The following is an 18325-nucleotide window of genomic DNA, read 5'->3' as shown; positions in this document are numbered from 1 at the left end:
CATCCTTGGTCGTGGACACACAATGATGCACGGCAAAAACGGAATCTCAGACATCACAGACCAGGATGCCTGTTCTACAGGTGGGGAAACTGAGGCCTGGGAGGTTAAATGCTTTCCCCAAGATCACACAGCTAGTTAGTAATAGGAACTCAAATTTCTTGGCTTCTAATTCAGTGCTTTTGTACACTGCATAAATAGATTCTCCTAATATTAATTTATTTCCCAAGATTCTAAAGTTGGCAATTTGAGCTCTTTAAGTGGGAAAACACTACAGAAAACAGCAAAAGACTTATGGAGAATTCTGATACGTTTGTGTCTGATTTCAAGAACCTCATGTTAAGTTAGAGTTAAAAGACCAAAGTTTGGGTCAAAATCAGGGAACTTGATTTTTCTGTGAACACAGGACAATATTTTACATGTAGTGAGACAAGGAATGGAAGGCAGCACCACACAGGAAAGATTAGAAAAACCAATACTAGAAAGTAAAACGGACCACGTCAGCCATTGGTAGGCTGGTCTAAACTGTTCAGCGCTTTCCAAGAACACAGAAAATGACGCAGAGTCACACTATATGAGAGGGGAGTTCCAGAGAGTTCCTGGTGGGCACCCAGCAACACCTTTTAAGCAGCCGGGTGCATGTGCCCAGGCTGACCCATGGCATCAACGGTTCCCAGGGCCACTGAACGGAATGAGTGTGAGCTCACACACCACACTGCCCACAGCCCAGCACAGCCTTGGGGCAGGTCAACACCAAATCTATATCATTTCCCAAACTGGTCTGCTCCCTTGTAACACTGGGCATAAATTACAGAGGGGAGGACTGGGCTGGAAAATGTTTCAGGTTGCCGCTATGGGCTGGACATTTTGAACCCTGGACAAAGTGACTGGTATCTTTGTTTCTCCCGGGCCTGGAGCTCTTGTAATGGGCTGGGTGTGGGCCTTGATGTCTGCGATTCGCTCTTTAAACTTTTGCTGAAGGAATTTCTCTTCTTTGGAGTAGCTTTTTGCGAACACTGACATCAGCAGGCACCCTGCCATGGACGTGCCCCCGATGCAGAAGAGCACGGCGCCCGCCAGCTTGCACATGTCAAGGGCTCCATTAAACTGGACAGCGTGTGTGTCCACCATCACGAAATTGGCCTCACCAAAGGCTTCGATTTTGGGGGGCACAAGAAAGCCCACTGCCAGGACAGTCAATCCGAGAATCACGAAGACTGTGCCCAAGATGAGTCCAGCCTAGCGAAAGACACAGTGAAATAAGACAGAGTAAACCTGGTACTTCAGGTCTCCAGGGCAGGACTGGCCTTGTTTTCTGAGAGAAGAGACTTTCCCCAGTCACTTCTAATTTGTATGAGAAGCCTGCATAATTTTTGTAGTTAAAAAAGAAGGTGAAGGAGGACTTTTCTGATTTTGATGCCAACCAGGAACTGCAGCACTGCCTTGATTTTTCCTTTGAGCTTCCTGTTTGTCCAATGCTTTGCAATCAACAGCGCCCCCTTTGGTTTACTTTGTCTTGTTTGGTCTTGAGCAAGAGAAAAGCAGCCCGGATACCCAGGAGCTGGCCTTACTCTATCCACTAGGCTTTGATGTTCTTAGAAGCTGGCCTGGGGCCCCCACTGATACCATGTTGTTTTGTGGGCACAGTCAATCTTGCAGAACCTCAACATCAGACAGGCTCATTCTGCACCCATGATGAAGTGTGACAAACCAAGGCCACTTCATAATTTTGTCTAAGCGCAGACAAAAACAAAGTCATTGTGCAAACCACAAGATTCTGCACACCTCCCACCCCACCCAATATAAATGACTGCTGCTTCTTTACAGTTACAGTCTTAGTCTCACTCTAGTCTGCCCTCCGTATAGATAGGATTTATTAAGATACCCAATCATAGGATCATTCCTGATAATCCAGAGTGAACTCTGGCTCCTGTAGACTTCCCAAACCCCTGCAATCCCAAGTCACCCAACTAAAGCCTACATCCTATAATACATCCTTTCTTACACTCTCTTACTGAAATGCCCAGGAGCCCCTATGGTGTCATTCTGTCTCACTGTGATGAGTAATATACTCAGCTTGTTCAACATAGAGGTGATTTCGGCAGGTGGCCATCGACAGTCTGTGTAACTACTCACCCCTTCCCCAAGCAAGTGAAGAAGGAACCATCATTACCAGTTTATAGGCAAGGAAATGTAGCCTCGTGGAGGGTAGGTCACTGCCCCAAAGATAGACAACTGGCAAGTAGCAGAGGATGGGCTAGAAGCCACAGATCTGACCTCCAGGCCAGTGCTCTTTCTCTTCTAACATGTAGCTGTTTGGGCTTTACTTGTGCAGATGTTGAGAAATGTTAAGAGCAGCAGATGGAGATGAAATTGCATTAGCTCAAGTTCTAATAAAATGTAACCCACTGAAAATGGAAAGTAATATACCATTTGGCAGTTTAAGCTCGGAGGTTTGGAATTAACAGACTCAGCCTTGGATTCTAGCATTGCCAACTAGTACTTGAATCATAGAAGGAAAGTTACTTAAATACTCTCGTTAATTTTCCCATTTATAAAATGATAAATGATAACAGTACCTACCTCATAAAGCTGTGAGGACAAAACGAGAGCACTCAGCCCTGTGCCTGCCTAAGTCATACATTTTAATAAGTAGATATTATTATTATTATTTGGAAATGTGCCTCTTGTAAAATTATGCTGCATTGGCAAGAGCATTGCAACAGTCACTCAGTACTTGGAATAAAGAACAGCTAATACAGCTTATTTTTTAAACACATTTTTCATTTCCTCCTATTCCTAATTGCTTTTAGTTAAAATAACAAGGTTGGAAAAATAACCAAATGTATAACACCATTTAATCTTGAACATCTAAAGTATATTTATCTATTTATTTACTATGTTTCAGGGTAATACACTTTATTAGATACTTCTTTAGTAGAGAGTTTGGATAATAGAAAACATTTGCAAATCCATCACTCTAACAAAGGGGGGGAGAGAGCTCATATTATTGAGCATCGATTATGACCTAGGCACTGTGCTTTCCACTTAATCCTCACCAGCATCTTATGAGATGTAGATATTTTTATCCCCATTTCACCTATAAGAAACTGAGGTTTATTGGATTGAAGAAACATAGTTCAAAGTCCACTCTTTAAGCACGTGGTCTCTAACCCAGGTCTGCATGACTTCTAAGCCCCACTCCCCACTTTCATTCTCCCATGATACTTCACCGATTACTATTTTGTACATTACCTCTATAATTTAAAAAAAATTACAATAAAGTTTTAGTGACCATATACGAACAAATTTCCATTATGTAATAGTGTAAAGAAACTGAAAAACCAACAAAAAGAGTCAGTATAATGTCTTCTGGAAAAAAAGAAAAACTATTGTACATAAGATATAAGTACTGCAGAAAAAATTGGGTCGTAAAATCACACTTTGGATGGCTTTCTACATTTTTTGAAGAATGGTGTCAAATTCACCTTCAAAGACTAACCGTTATAATATTTAAAAGATGACTCACGTTGGAATATTCTGAATGCACAAACTAAATTAACTTAAATATCCATGGTGACATGCTTCGTATGTCACTAAATTACCTCCCTCCTCAAGAACTGGTACAGATTCTCAAAAATTGAGGGCAGCAAAAATGTATCCATCTTCGGTTCTAAGGTTCTTAAGAGCAAGGGAGGCCAGGGTGCTCCATCTTCTATTTCTGTCTTTCTCTCCGCAGCAGTCAGTCCAGCCTGTGTCCAATATATATTCCTGACTGACTCACTTAAACCACCAGACTGCTGAATCCGGAGCCAGGTGATTGATTCTCAGAGCAGTCTGTTCCTCAGTTGAGCAGTGCTTTATAGATTAAAATCCACTCTTGGAATATCACTCAGAAGCTAAAAGGCAAACCCTGCCTTGCAGATGGCAGAACTCCTGCTCATTTCAAGAACTGGAAAGTGGCTGGCCTCCCCAAGCCTTCTCCCTATTCCCTGTTAAATCAGAGGATCAGAGAGAGGCCCGCCATCTGTGGAGGGGAGCATGACGTAATGAATAGTATGTAATGCCCAGGATTCTGAGGGTGCCATCAATGCAAGTCTAATGAGGATCTCCAAAAGATGTGCCCAGAGAGGGACTCCAAACCTGTTCAAACATGTCAGGGAGAGCGTGGGATGGTAGGCATGAAGGGAAAATGCTGGGAATACTTCCCTGAGTGTAGTAGTGGTGAGGAGGGATGCTGGGATATATCAGCTTAATCCTGGTACCATCTTGGAGTACTGAATGGAATAAAAATTTTGGGAGTGATGCCATATGGTATCATAAACTTTGGACACAGCTCTAAGTTGAAGTGGTCCCAGATCTAAGAGAAAAGGGGTTCTATTAAATAGAGTTTAAGAAATGCAACACAGAGGTTTTTTTAAAAGGTTCTAAGAGAGCAAACCAGCTCTGTTTGGAGCCATGCAAAGAGTTGCAATGCTGCTGGGTGAGGGGCTTCCCAGAGTAGCCTGGTGGTGTGGGATGTTAGATCAGCACCAGTAGGGAGAGAGAAGGGCCTCTCCAGGTGATGAAAAGCAAACTTTAAAGAGAGCAGCAAGAGCAGTTTTTGTGCTGTGACTTCTGATGACTCTCTTGACTGTGCGAAGGATGGGTGAAAACCCAGTCCCTGCTGTTGGAAAGGAGGATTGGACAGAGGGGAGAGCTTGGATTCCAGAAATTCTGCTTCTGGGGCCCACAAGCCAGAAGCTGCTGTTTTTTGACCAGCATCCCCTTCGTGGTCTGTCTGTGAGCTGATGAGATCTGAAAATGCAGTTCACTCCAATAAGCGGAGCTGGCAGCAGGAGCAACACAGCTGTTCTGGCAGAGAGGAGGCGGTAGTGACTGGTGGAGGCAAGAACCAGCATGGCAGGGAAGAGCGGCGTGTGGGGGGAGATTGCTGGATGGAGCTAAATGGGAAAGAAGCCTTCTGGGTTAGAGGTAAAATTCAGAGGAAGTGCAGCAAGAGTGAAGACTGGCTTTTCTTCTTCTGCATCAGCCCTGAGGGCTGCTACCCACCACTCCTTAGCAGGACCTGAGCTCGGAGTGCTGTCACCTGCCAGAGTGATGGCAGATTCTAACTCATCTGTCCTGACCCTCTTGCCTGACCTGCTTGTAGGGACACTGAGCTTTGCAAAGCAGTGACCAGTGCCGGGCTGGGATCAGGTCCTTCCACATATGCGTCACCTGGTACAGTCTCCACAGCCCTCCTTCACCTGGGTAGCAGGATCCTGCATTGGCTCCGCTGCCTTACAGAGGCTCTGTCCCTCCAGCCTGTCAGCACATTCAATCGCTTCCATCTTCAAAATCTATTCTAGAGCCCTGTGTCCTCCACTAGCTACTGCTTGAACTCATTCCTACCCTTGGTAGCCAAGCCTAGTCCTCCACCATTTCACTGAAGCCCCTCTCTCTGAGGTCACTGATGACTTCCTAATTGTCAAATCCAATTTTTCTTTTCTTCATTTGCATATTCTGCAGTCATTGATTTTAAGTACTTAGGCTTTCTTAAAACTCTCACCAATGATTATCGCTGACACAACTCTCTTCCACTTCTGTCTTTACCAACTCACTCTTAACCTGCTTTGCCAGACACTCTTAAATTATTGGTGTCCCCCAGGGTTCCAGCCCTGACTCACATCTCTTACTCAATATGTTCTCTCTATGGTTTAATTTGTGGCCGCAGTTTCAACTCGCATCTATATACCAGTGACTTCCAAATGTCCAGCTCCAGCCTACATTTCTCTCCTGGGCTGTAGCCCCACATTTATGACAGCCAATGGGAGGATCTACACAAAAGTGTCCCAAAGGCTCTGCAAAACCCAAATATTCAAAATGGTGTTCCTTTCTTCTTTCCTTCCCAGTTTTTCTGCATTCCTGCCACCTGCCCATTCACTGAGTCCTTCCTCACATTCGTAGTCAATGGATAATTAAATCTTATTGATTCTATCTCAGAATTCTCTTGAATCTTGTCTCTCCATCACTACAGCTACTCTAATGGTAACAGAGCATTATTAACTCTTGACCAGATCATTGCAACAGCATTCTGATGGTCTCCATGGCTAGTCTCATCCTTTGTCCATTTTTCAAGTGTCATCTGAGAAATTTTTTTTTTTAATAATACCACATGGTTTCTCCTCTTAAGGGACTTCCTTATTCATTTCTAGAATAAAACCATCTCCTTAATATCTAGCAAGACTCTGAAGAGAAATCCAAGATGTAAGTTTAAACTCTGACTTAGCTTAAGGGGGAAACTGGAGAGATTGGGACAGGTAGGAGGAGGGTCTTGAGAGAAAAGAGAGGTACCAGCATCATTTTCACTTTTAGTAAGTCTGTGGAGGAAGCGGTCTTGCCTTGTACCTGCCCGTTGCTATTTAACACCCTTTGGGAGATTTCTGATATTGGTTGAGGGAAAGGTAAGGAGGAGGATAACCCTGGGGTGAGGAAAGAACGACTGGGGTAAGAAGACTGCTCCCATTAGTTCATACCTGAAGTACTTCAGCTGTCTGCTGCACCATCAAGTAGCAGCAGTCTTAGTCAAGGTCAAGTGCAAGGGTGAGAAAGAAAAACTCCACCACAGCCTGTTAGGCCCTTGGGCAGAGGCAGTGGGTGGCAGGGGGTAGGTGGGACTGTGTCACATAGATTTTTGCAGATGGCAGCAGTTGCAGGTAAATTAGCAGTGGCGGAGGCCACCATGCAGTAATCCAGAAGCTGTGAGGCACAGAGAATGTGTATAATACTGTATATGTGTGTGTGTGTGTGTGTGTGTGTGTGTGTAGGGGCTGTTTACACCTGATTGTGAGACAACCTTCCCAAGAAAGCCTAGCTTTATTATCTTACCTACTCACTGTACTCAGTCAAGCAGGAAGGTTCTGGAGAAATTTCTACTTCACAGCCTTGCTGAGTCTCTGTGATCTGGCTCTTGTATACATTACCGTGTTCATCTCTTGGCCTTTGTCCTCCATGCCTAACTCTTACCCCAGCCACAGTGAACTGTTGGCATCTCCTGAGCATGCCATCTTCTCTCATGATGCAGCTTCTGCGATGCTCTTCTTTCTATAGTGCTTTTCTGTGCCTGTGAACTCTTCTGTGGAGTCACTTCCTCCCCAGGCTGCATCAGATCTGTCCAGTAAGTACTGCAACAACTGGCATGGTGGATTGTAACAATCTCTGTACACATCTACCTTCCTTATTTGACTGTGAACTCCGTCAGGTGAAGAACAGTGTTGTGTTCACAACTGAATCCCGGAGCCCACCACAGAGGTTTGTGCACAGTGGACATATAAACATGTGTAGAAAGAACAGCATTGTGAGAGCGAGGTTACATCGGTCCATGTGGTAGAGCAAAGTTTCTGGCTCAGGCCCATTTGATTCCAATCCCTGTTCTCATTAAGCCCCTCCTTGCTGCCCACCGCTGAGGAGCTGGCTCACCAGCAGAGTCCTCCTGAGGCTCTGTGAGCGTGGCCCACAGTGAGAGACCCACGTGGCCTCAGCAATGCTATAGTGGAAGAGAGGGAAGGGGGAGCCCACATCTTGAACCACTTACAAGATGCAGATTGAAATGAAAGAAAAAACATAAGAAAAGTATCATAATAGAAACACGTGCATAATCAGTGCTTCTCTCTGTGTTGATTCAAAGCACTTCATACGCTCGCTGGCATGAGTTCCCTTATATTCCCTAGGAGGAAACCCAAGAATGGTTGGTTTATTCCCTTGGTAGGGGTGAGGTCTCTAAGACAGTGAATTCTTTGGTTTTTCAAGTTGACTGTAGGCTTCTGAGTGCCCAGTCTAGTGTTTTATGGTTAGGATGTAAGTCTAAGATTTGGATTTTGCTGGAATATAATCTCTGTGAGGCCATGGACTTTTGCCTGGTTTTATTCTCTGAAGTAGGTCCAGCACAACAGGGAACAAATACTTTTGGATCTTGTTTGCGTTAAACAGAAGAGAGAAAATACTGAAATCTGAATTCTAGGCTTGGTAATTTACTGAGAGTTCTTTATTGTAAATCCATACCCATGTATTATTTGATGGAGTTATAGCTTCACAACTCGTATCACTACTAGTGCTTTGGAACCACTAGCATTTGCAGTATTCTGTATGTCAGTGGCATTTTAGGCTCTTGGCACAATAGACCTGTGAGGCAAATATTTGTTTTTTTGACATATAGAGAAGCAACCACCCACTTGCCTGGGTAAATACAAGATGTGCCAAGCTTGGCTATGTATTTCATTGGTCCAGGCCAGTACGGAGTCATCAGAGGTGACACTTGTACAGAATAAGAAGGCTGGCTTGACCAATTCTAATACAGAGTGCCTGACACTGGTAAGATTTTGAATCAACACAGGTCTTGGGTAATCCATAGTAATAATCACATTACCAATATTTTATTTATTAACTAGATTTCCAGTTTTATTTCTATTTCAGAACTCAGTGTTCCATATGACATCTGGTACTAGGAGCTAATACATTAAGTGCTTATTGAGTGCCTACCAGACATTGTTCTAAGCTCTTTGCATCTATTATCTTATTTAATTCTCACAACTTATGTGGTAGGTACTATAAGTATCACCATTAGAGGCTCATTTAAGGTCAATTAAATTACCCAAAGTTACAGAGCTGAGATTTGAACCCATATAATCTGAGGCCAGAGTCCGTGCTCATAATCATCACTATGTTACACTGCCTCTTGTTAAACTCTATTGCCAGTACATTGTAAATTTATGTCGGTATCAATGTCAAAGTTTCTGGGATCTTTCGGGAGAAAGTTGGGGATGATCAGAAACCTCCAAAACACAGAATATTAGACCTGGAGGGAATCCGAGGCATCATCTAAAGCTGTGCCTTCTCAGTAGCCCTTCCTACATCCTTGTCCTTTTTTTGATTTCTAAATGTTGGAACATTCGATGCCTTCTTCTCTCTTATGTCTATACTCTCTTCCTAGGTGATCTTGTCTAGTCTGGTACCTTATAAACACTGTATGTATCAGCGACTCCCAATTCATGAGCTGAAGTATATTTAAATTGCTACTAGAGATCTCCACTTGCATGTTTAATAGGCACCTCCAATGTAGCAATGCCAAAATCAAACTCTTGACTCCCCACCCATCCCACTGCTCTCCTGGTGTTCTCCATCCCAGTGAATTATAACATCATCCACTAAAGAGCTCAGGCTGCGAGTCTAAGTCATGCTTGACTCTTCTTTCTTTCGTTTCTAATATGCCAACATGTCCTGACAGCTTGCCCTTCAAACTTTATGCTAAATCTGACTACTTCTCGCCATCTCCATTAACACCACCGTAATCTAAGCCACTATTATTCTTGCCTGGATACTTTAACAGCCTCTTAAATAATCTAGCTGCTTCTATCCTTGCCTTCCTATAATTTATTTTCTGTACTGTAGCCAGAATGATCTTGTTAAAATACTGGTCGGGTCATGTCACTCATCTGCTTGAAATGTTCAGGTGGCTTCCCATGGATCTCAAGGTAAAAGCCAAAGTCCTCACTGTCACCTACAAGGCTCCACACACATCATCTGTGTCCTGTTATTTTTCTGAATCCATCACCTGTTATTTCCCCTCTCTCATTCCTCTCCAACCAGATTGGATCTCTTGCTATTTTTCAAACACACCAGTGTTCCCATTTCAGAGCTTTTGGACTTGCTATTTTCCCAGCCTACAGTGACCTTCAGCCAGGTAATTTTATGGTTTACTCCCTGGTATTTGCTCAAAGGTCATCTCCTCTGACAGGCTTTCTGTGATCAGCACAACTAAGTACCAGTTCTCCATCCTTCCCTATCCTCTTATTCTGATTTATTTCTCTTCATAGCACTTGCCACTACCATTCTGTTGTGTGGTTTATTTGTTTATGGTCTGTTTCCCACGATAGATTGTAAGTTCCTTGAGGGCAAGGGACTTTTTCTTCTCCCATTTACCACTTTAATTTCTGGTACTTTGCAACTTCTTGGCACAGAGTAGGTGCTCACTAATTATATGCTGAATGACTGAACTTATTGTCTAGTGAGGCTCCTTCCACTTGAGGAAGCTGAAGCTCATAAAGCCTCATGACCACATATCCAGGAGAGGCAGAGCTGGCAGACTGACCACTGTATTATGTCTCAGTATTAACTCTCTCTAGTATCCAACTGTTTCTTCTAATAATTATTGTAATTTGTCAAATGATACTTACCAAACCTTAAGGGAGGCTGAAAGCATGTTTTGCCTTTGGATGGCTGTCATAGTTGGTGAATTTAGTGGCATGTTAATAACAATAGCAAAAATAATAATTAATGATGGCAATTATATCTATTTATGTTTAACCTGCAAATCAACAATTGTGCTGTGTGTAGAGGCTTTCTTCAGCCCAAGGGTTATAGTCTCCTTTCCTAAGGAAGAAAACTGAACTTAGTGACACTGAGAGGGATCCACACACAGAGTCCCAGACTTCTCAGTTCTCTATAGCTGAGTTATTTCCCGTATCAAATGACTTCTCCACTTCCTGAGTTAAACACATGCTCTTTACTTACCTTCCAGAATACTGAGCTCCACCTGTTAGGTGATCTCTGGATCTGGAAATCATCCTCATACTCCCAGATCGAGGTGGTACAGTCCTCATAAAACTGGTGCAGGTAGGACCGGACTCCATAGCGCTGGTACCCGCCCTCGGTAGCAGCCTGTGCCTGCTTGGACCCACAAACGTTGCTGCAAGAACTCATCCTTCCCAGCTGGAATGACAGCACCCACAGGCATCAACCACATGAGCTCTGGCCTCAGGATCAAAAGGCAAATGAAAGGTAAGAACCAGGCTGAATAATGTCAGCCTGTTTGAACAATGCTCTTTTCTGGCAAGAAAAGACATGTTTAAAGACCTGCCTTTTTAACCCAAGCCGCTCTTCTCTACTGAGAAGAAGCAAAATTATCCCAAACACTCAATGTCTAGAACTGGTTCTCCATAAATGAAACAAGACATAACAGCACAGCTCACTTAGATGATGCAAAAATTTAAGCAGGAAGCACATGAGAAATGGCAACAAAGAAGCTGAGATTTTCAGTGTCTTGACAAGAAATCTTTAATCTCTTAGAATCTAGTAGTCTTTACACTTCCATGTTAAAGGATTAGGAAGGCACTCTCACTTGGTACAGATGGAATTTGTCCTGGACTGTCCTCTTCAATGCTTAACCATGTTCCCTTGTGGAAACTACATGGTGTTACGTAGCTATTTGAAATTTTGCCTTAGGATCTCATGTATCTTGCTCTAACAATTGTCAAGTTGTACAGAAGCTTTATTAAAAAGTTGCTTCATGGTTTATCACAAATGGCTTGGCCAATAATTGATACCTCACTGACTCTAACTCCAGATATTTCAGGCATTATTTGTGGATGCATCTGTCCACGTGGGATGCTAGAGCATAATGCAGAAGGTAGACCTGCCTTTTACTATTTCCCATTAAGTGTCTACTATAAATAAAAAATTCAGAGAATTGTTTAATGACACTAAGCTCTGGGTGGGTTGTTTGGGACTCTGCCTTCTTCAGATGGAAATTTCAACTTGATCTGATCTAATTTGACCTTAGAGGCATGTGGTTAATAATTCATGGTAAAAAAAAGGAATTACTGAAGGACAGAAATTTTGGTGAGTAAGAGAATTCTCAGTTATTCTGTTTGTTCTTTGGTTTTTTGATCTCCATATAAGCAGATAAATAGGTAGCTAGAAATATGAAATACTTTTTTAGATTGTTCAGTTATCCTCTAGATGGTTTTCCCTGTGTGGACATAGTTTTAAACTCTAGACAGTTTTCCCTGTCTCAACATGACAAAGCAAGGAACGATATAGAAGGAGGATAATTTTCTCACTGACCCAGGTTCTCAGGACCTGTGCTATAATCCAGGCAATAAGAAGACATATTAAATGTTTTCAATTACTTGCCAAGAAACCAAGTAGTAATGTTTACCTACAAGAAAAACTTAATCTAAAATTCTAGCAGGTGTTCCTGTGTGGCCACTTAATTTGGTTGTATAGAATCATGGGGCTAAAGTCAAAGTTGAACCCAGGGACTCACTGTCCCATGGCCACAAAGTGAACCCTTAAGAATATCTTGTAAATGTGTGCCCTCAGCCACAAGTGGGTTTTGGTTAGAACATGTGGTCAAATTCAGGAAAATGTGGCCCTGACCTTAGAAAAATGATGCAAACAGGTATAACTGATGGTGACTGATAACCTCATCTTTTAAAGTGTTGGTCAATGTTACATTTAGTGCCTACCTCCTAGTGACTTCTTCCTGTCTCAGGTCCAGCTACCATCTAAAGAAATCACCCAGGAGGAGAGATCAGGAAAGGAAATTTATTTTTGTTTTTTTGCTTTTTAACATTTCAGAAGGATATTATTTCATAAAAAAATCAAGATTTCAGAAGGGACTTTGCCTGATTAGAGCTGCAATGTCTGATGGACCAAATTCTTTTGTTAACCTAGTTTTCATATTTTAAATGCTAGGATGATCTCTTCAGTACCTTTTATTTAATGCTTACACAAAGAAGATGATTAATAAGGGGCCATTACTAGTGATATCCAAGTAGAATAATTTTAAAGGCACTTTCTTTTAAGACATTCTAATAAACTTTCAGTCAAGGGGAAATGGGATTAGTATTACTAAGTCTGCTTTGTCACTGAAGAAACTGAGGCAAAGAAAAATCATCTGCTACAGTTTATATCATGAGTCAGGGAGCAGATGAAAGATGACAATACAGTAAACAGGAGTATAGATTGAATCATATATTTGCATAATCAGAACCAACTCATACAAATATATATGTTCAGGTTTTCAATAAAGCATTGGAGACTTTAACATGAAAAAAGGACAAAAATAGATATGATAGGAATAAAAACAATCCCTCATAGCAACAGTAAGAGTTATCTTCCTTAGATGCTAAAATCATTCTTTCTCAGGATTTAGCTTTGGTGCAGAGCAGGACCTTGTGACATATTGTAGTCATTCCCTGCACTGCTTGTTTCCAGCACACTAGGTTAAATGTTTCTGCTTTATAGGATGAGACTCAGTAGTCCAACTTGGTTAAACACAATATAGGTAAAATCATAAAAGAGACAGAAAATGTCATAAAACAAATGCTTTTGAGCCTGAGTGATAGATGGCTCTACTCTAAGTCAGAATGGATTTTTAGTGATGTTAGATACATTCCAGAAGAGAAATCCCCACAAATCTTATTCTCCCCTCCAGGCGTACAAAGTACAAGAACACGGCCTGCGCTGTGATAACCACACCGAGCAGAGAATGGGCTCTAATGCTAGTTCTTGATCTGCAGCTTACTGGTTTTGACATCTCAGGTAAGCTCAGTAACCTCTCTGGGCTATGGTTGCATCATCCTTAAAATAAGATGGCTGGACCAGATAACCTCTAATTCCTTCTAGACATAGATTTTTCAAGAGTCTTTGGCCATGAATTTACAGAATGAGTCGATTATTTTTGTTTGATAAACAACTGGGTTTAGGGATTTCCCATCTCCTCCCATGCTCTCAATGATTGATTGTCAGATTGCTTTATTATAGTGTGCATGAAGCTTTAGTTTAAAAGAGTATATAAGCTACTAGTTAGGTTAGTTACTTGGTATTCAGTAGACTGAATGGTTGTGTATTGTTTATTTGTTCAATAAGTTATTTTAGTATAGTGTATGTTGCCTAAAATAGTAGTCCCTGGGGGGTCTTAGAGGTTTCATACCTCTTTCCAAACATATAATTTGTTGGAATTCACTGTTAGAGGAGACGGATCACTTGGTAGAACATGTATTTTAAAATATAACATTTTAGAGTAGAAATTTTGCACTTGCAAAAACTCAAGAGAGTTACATTCCTCATAGGTAACTTTTTGTCCCAATATAGAAAATGTTACAGTTATTTGGAATCTACCTGGTTGATATACATGAGGTCATTTAATAAAGTCACTTTAAAAGCTGGGCAATGAGTATATGATACACCAGGATTGAGAAGAAAGGGAAGTTATGTGCAAAGGCATTTCAGCTTGCCTCAGCATTTATTTAATGAGTAAGGTTTTATGAGAATTGCGGTGTTTGTGTTTCAATAGGTGTAGTAGTGGCAGCAAAAACAGTAATGTTAAATCTATGGCTGCTGTTAGTGATGGATCCTGAAGGGGCTCCTTTCTTGAGAGAAAGACTTAACATCCTAGGAAGTACATGCATAGGGGGAGGTGAGTGAAAATATTCTCCAGTATAGTATTTAAATGAGTCCTTGTGAGTTTTCATTTTATAAACACTCTGGTGGAGCCTGTTGCATCTTCACTGCCAGCATGGCCATCGTGATGGAGCACAAGCAGCATAAGTGTCTGGTTACTTGGTCATCTATGAAGGGGGAATTGTTTTCATTTTTCCTGAACGACCTTATGGGTGCTGATAAGTGAGGATCCATCCATGGTTTTCTTCTTTTTATTATTTGTTTATGGTATCTATCTCAACCGCATGCACAGTTATACATTAAATGGATATTCAAACCCCCAAACTCTTCTGAGAGGCTTTCTACAATGAGCATAATCAATATCAGCCCTCTATTACTCTCTATCCCCTTGTCTAGATTTGTTCCCCTTCATAGAACTTGTTATTACCTGATCCTCTGTTATGTGGTTTATTTGATGGTCTGATAGAACTTGTACATGATAAACTGTAAACTTCACCAGGGCAAGGACATTTTCTGTCCTGTTTACCACTTTGAAATTTCTTGGCACAGAGTTCCAGATGGGTTGGTGTGGATGATGGCCTGAGTGGTCCTTGATTTTTCATTCCTCCCTTCCTTCGGTGTTTTTAAACCACTGGTTATATGCCAGATTACGTGAGACGGTGCTTACAAAGATGAGTGGGACACACATTTTGCTCTCAGTTGACTCGGGTTAGAAGAAGAAACACTTCTGAAGCAGTAAGTGCAACAAAATGGGCACCAAAACGAGGTATTTGCAGCAGGAAGAAGTATAAATGCTGAGAATCCCTCGAATGATTACTCTATTCAGCAAACAAACTCATGTGTGTGTTACCATGATGTATATGTGTACTACTACACTAAAGTATCAGTTTGTTGGAAATTTGAATTTCAGTCTAATAGAAGCAGTTACTCTTTATTTTACTTGAAAAATGTTCATAGCCATGGAAATAGAAATAAGGCTTTATGCCTCATGAAACCTTAAGAATACCAGAGATTTTATGGTATTTGTCTTCATGGTCTCCTTGAGAGAAGAGAGGCAGAAAACTGAGGCACAAAAAGGATGAGTGTTTTCCCATGGCTCTATGTGTGAGTCAGTTGTGAAGCCAGGCACAGGCCCTGTTCTATTTATTCTCTCTGAAAGATCACTCAAGTTTTCATACTGCGCTTTTCTCTCCCATAAAATCATTCTGAGATAATGAGAGTGAAGTTCCCATTAGAGACACTTTTCCACAGGGCCAGTGCTGCAAGGTATAGGCGCATAGCTGATTTAGACCATTTATCCAACACTACACCAAAAGGTCAATTCGCTTAAAAGAATCAGTTAGACTCAAGAGTGGATGCAGGAAGGCATGAAAGCCTGCTAACAGCTTTTTCATATTTAAATCAGGCATTCTGGAATTATATAAGCATAACCTTAAAACCTGAAAATGTATTTTTACCAATGAACCATTTCAGAGATATTTTATTGTCCTGGAATAGTGGTAGAGATTGTGGCTCTGCACTGTGAATTTTTATTTCCTCTAAGTCAGTGGCTATGCAGCCACTTTTATAATTTTTAAAAAAGGGGGTAATGATACGCAGTTATCTTATTACTTTGCCCCTTTGAGATGTACTTTTAAGTAAGGTAAAATAAAGTCCAAAACTGCAATGAGAAGAGAAACAGAACCCATATTCTCTTTAAACCTCTTCTTTATCGATGTGCAGACCAGAAGGTGCTTATGAATTTACATGTGACAAGGTTTGAGTCTTACCTTTGAAATCCTCCTCTTCCTCTTCTTGTTGTTTACTCTTTGACCTTTCCTTTTAATGGCTCATTCTTCAAACCTATTTAAGAACAAAAATCTCTGCAGAATGTGATCCAGATAAAAGTCTAAACTTCATAAGTCATTTTTATAACTTGTAAAGAATCATTTAATATTGACAAAAACATTGACAAAGGACTTCCTGTTCAAGAGCAAAGATAGTTTTTTCTTTTTTACAAAAGTATAACATATTTTATAACTTTTTAATGGGCTCTCATGAGAGTTTATAGAGTCAATGAAACAATATAAATGAAAAGGGCTATGTAAACTATAACACATTATATAAATATATTCTTATTTTGATATAATTCTATTCCATGTAGTCAATAATACCAACTAGACTGACCAATTTGTGTTTTACAAATTGTAAAGAAAAAGATGACTTGCTTCTCAAATACTCCAGACTTGATCTCTTTGGTGCCTATCCCATTATAGTGTAAAATAAATTAATCTTATAGCTATTGTATTCTATGATCCATTTACATGCATTTTAGACTTACTAAGGCTCTTTGGATGATTTACTCATTAGGTTGATTTTTACTCCTATATCCATTTTCTTCCTATCACGATCATGTTACTTTCCATCTGCCTAAGAAAAGCAGGTGCCCATGCAAGATTTAATTAAAAAGCCATTGCCAGCTATAGAGCTATTGGTTTCCTACATTACTGTAGTCATGTGAAATAAATAACTCGGGCTGTATTTTTCAAGAGGCATTAAGAATTCTTTCTGATGAACAGTTCCCCATCCATATGCAGGAGAATCTCAAAGACTTGAGGAGTGTACGCCTAGTTGAGCCCTGAAAAACTGTTTTCAGTATTTTCCAGGTTCAGTCTGTATGTACCATGGCCAAGCCAGCCTTCTTCAAGACTCATTTATTTGTCCTGAAATTTTATTTTGTGGGTGGTATGTGAGCAGATTTGGACAAAGAAGCAAATTATATTAGGATTCTGGGTCTGGATAAGTAAAAGAAAACAAGTCTGTCTGTCTGTCTCTCATCTGTGCCTGTCTCTCTCATTAAATGTCCCTTCTTTTTATCTGTCGCCTTCCCCCTTTTCTTTGAGGGAATTGACTCTACACATGCCCTTCACTAAAGGCTGGCTTGGTCTGGAGCCAAAGGAGCTCTTCAAGGTGCTGAAAACATTTCTGCTACAGAGCCAGGAACCAATTAAGTATACATAAGCTGTTCAACTCCAGCTCTGTTTTCTTTGAGGTCATCAGCTTTGGTAGGACCCCCACCCAAGCCTCCTTTCTAACAACACGAAGAAGTAGGTGCTGAGATCATATCAAAAACTCAGACGTCTTTAGATACGGCAGAGGAGTGGGAAAGGCAAGGAGGGGGTAAATTCAGCCTGGAAAAGAAATTAAATCAGTTTTGCAAACTCCAAATACATACATTTTTACTCTTATCTAATATTACAACTTTTCTTGTCTCACAGGAAAGAAACTCCTGAGTTTTCCCTGTATACCTCCCAAATTCTTACATAACACAAACCACAAACCGCCAAAGCATGGAGTTAGCTACTCCTAATTTGTACGTGTTCGTGGATTTTAATACGCATGGGTTTTGTAGAGATTTGTGTCCATATAATCGTGAACGAGTTAGGGGTGGTGTGTGTGTGTGTGTGTGTGTGTGTGTGTGTGTGTGTGTGACTGAGAGAGAGACAGAGAGAGAGAGACAGAGAAAATATGAATATTTGTGCGTGTGGAGAGAGGAAGGAAAGAAAAAGGAGCGGGAGAAGGACACATCGAGCCTAGAAAACCTCACCCCTGGGCTCCGCAAGGCTTTACCTGCCGCCTGCGATCCCCTGACCCGTGGAGCAAATGCAGCCAGCTAGCCGCAGATCTCTCGCTGGGGTCCCATCGCCGCCACCGCCGCCGCCGCCGCCGCCGCCGCCGCCGCCGCCGCCGCCGCCGCCGCCGCCGCCGCCGCCGCTGCTGCTCCAGCCTAGCTGAGCTCAACCTGCGCGTGATTGACAGCTGGGCGTCCCGCGTGCCCGCGCATCCGAGGCCCGCGCAGCCGCCGCCGCCGAAGGGGCCGGGTCGGCGCTGTGCGGACGTGAGGCGAGTGGGTGGGGCCCGGATTGGCCAGTCCCGCTTCCGGCGCCCCGAGTCTGGTGGTCCGCACAGGAGGGTGGCCGGCCTTCTGGGAGGCTGGTTACTTTGCTCTTCGGAAGCTCCACGGGGACGGGCATCTTCTCTGCCTTCTGCTATGTCCAGTTTTCTTCTGCCCAGGACAGTATCTGGCCGTAGCGGCCTCCATACACGTATTTTTTAGATGGAT

The 18325-nt window shown here is 41.9% G+C and overlaps 1 protein-coding gene across 1 annotated transcript; it reads right to left on the bottom strand.

Annotated features, from left to right (window-relative positions):
- Positions 1-837: 837 nt before the first annotated feature.
- NRSN1 (neurensin 1) lies at positions 838-17872 on the bottom strand (the record flags this gene model as incomplete). Its single annotated transcript, XM_082663739.1, has 4 exons — positions 17833-17872; positions 15993-16065; positions 10549-10746; positions 838-1236 (listed from the first exon to the last, which is right to left on the bottom strand). The coding sequence occupies exons 3-4, from the start codon at positions 10735-10737 to the stop codon at positions 838-840; spliced, it is 588 nt and encodes a 195-aa protein (XP_082519865.1). The 5' UTR covers positions 10738-10746; positions 15993-16065; positions 17833-17872.
- Positions 17873-18325: the final 453 nt, after the last annotated feature.

This window comes from Grampus griseus (genome assembly GCF_964374135.1).
Source record: "Grampus griseus genome assembly, chromosome: 10".
NCBI lineage: Eukaryota > Metazoa > Chordata > Mammalia > Artiodactyla > Delphinidae > Grampus > Grampus griseus.
This window is presented reverse-complemented; position numbering and strand designations above follow the sequence as displayed.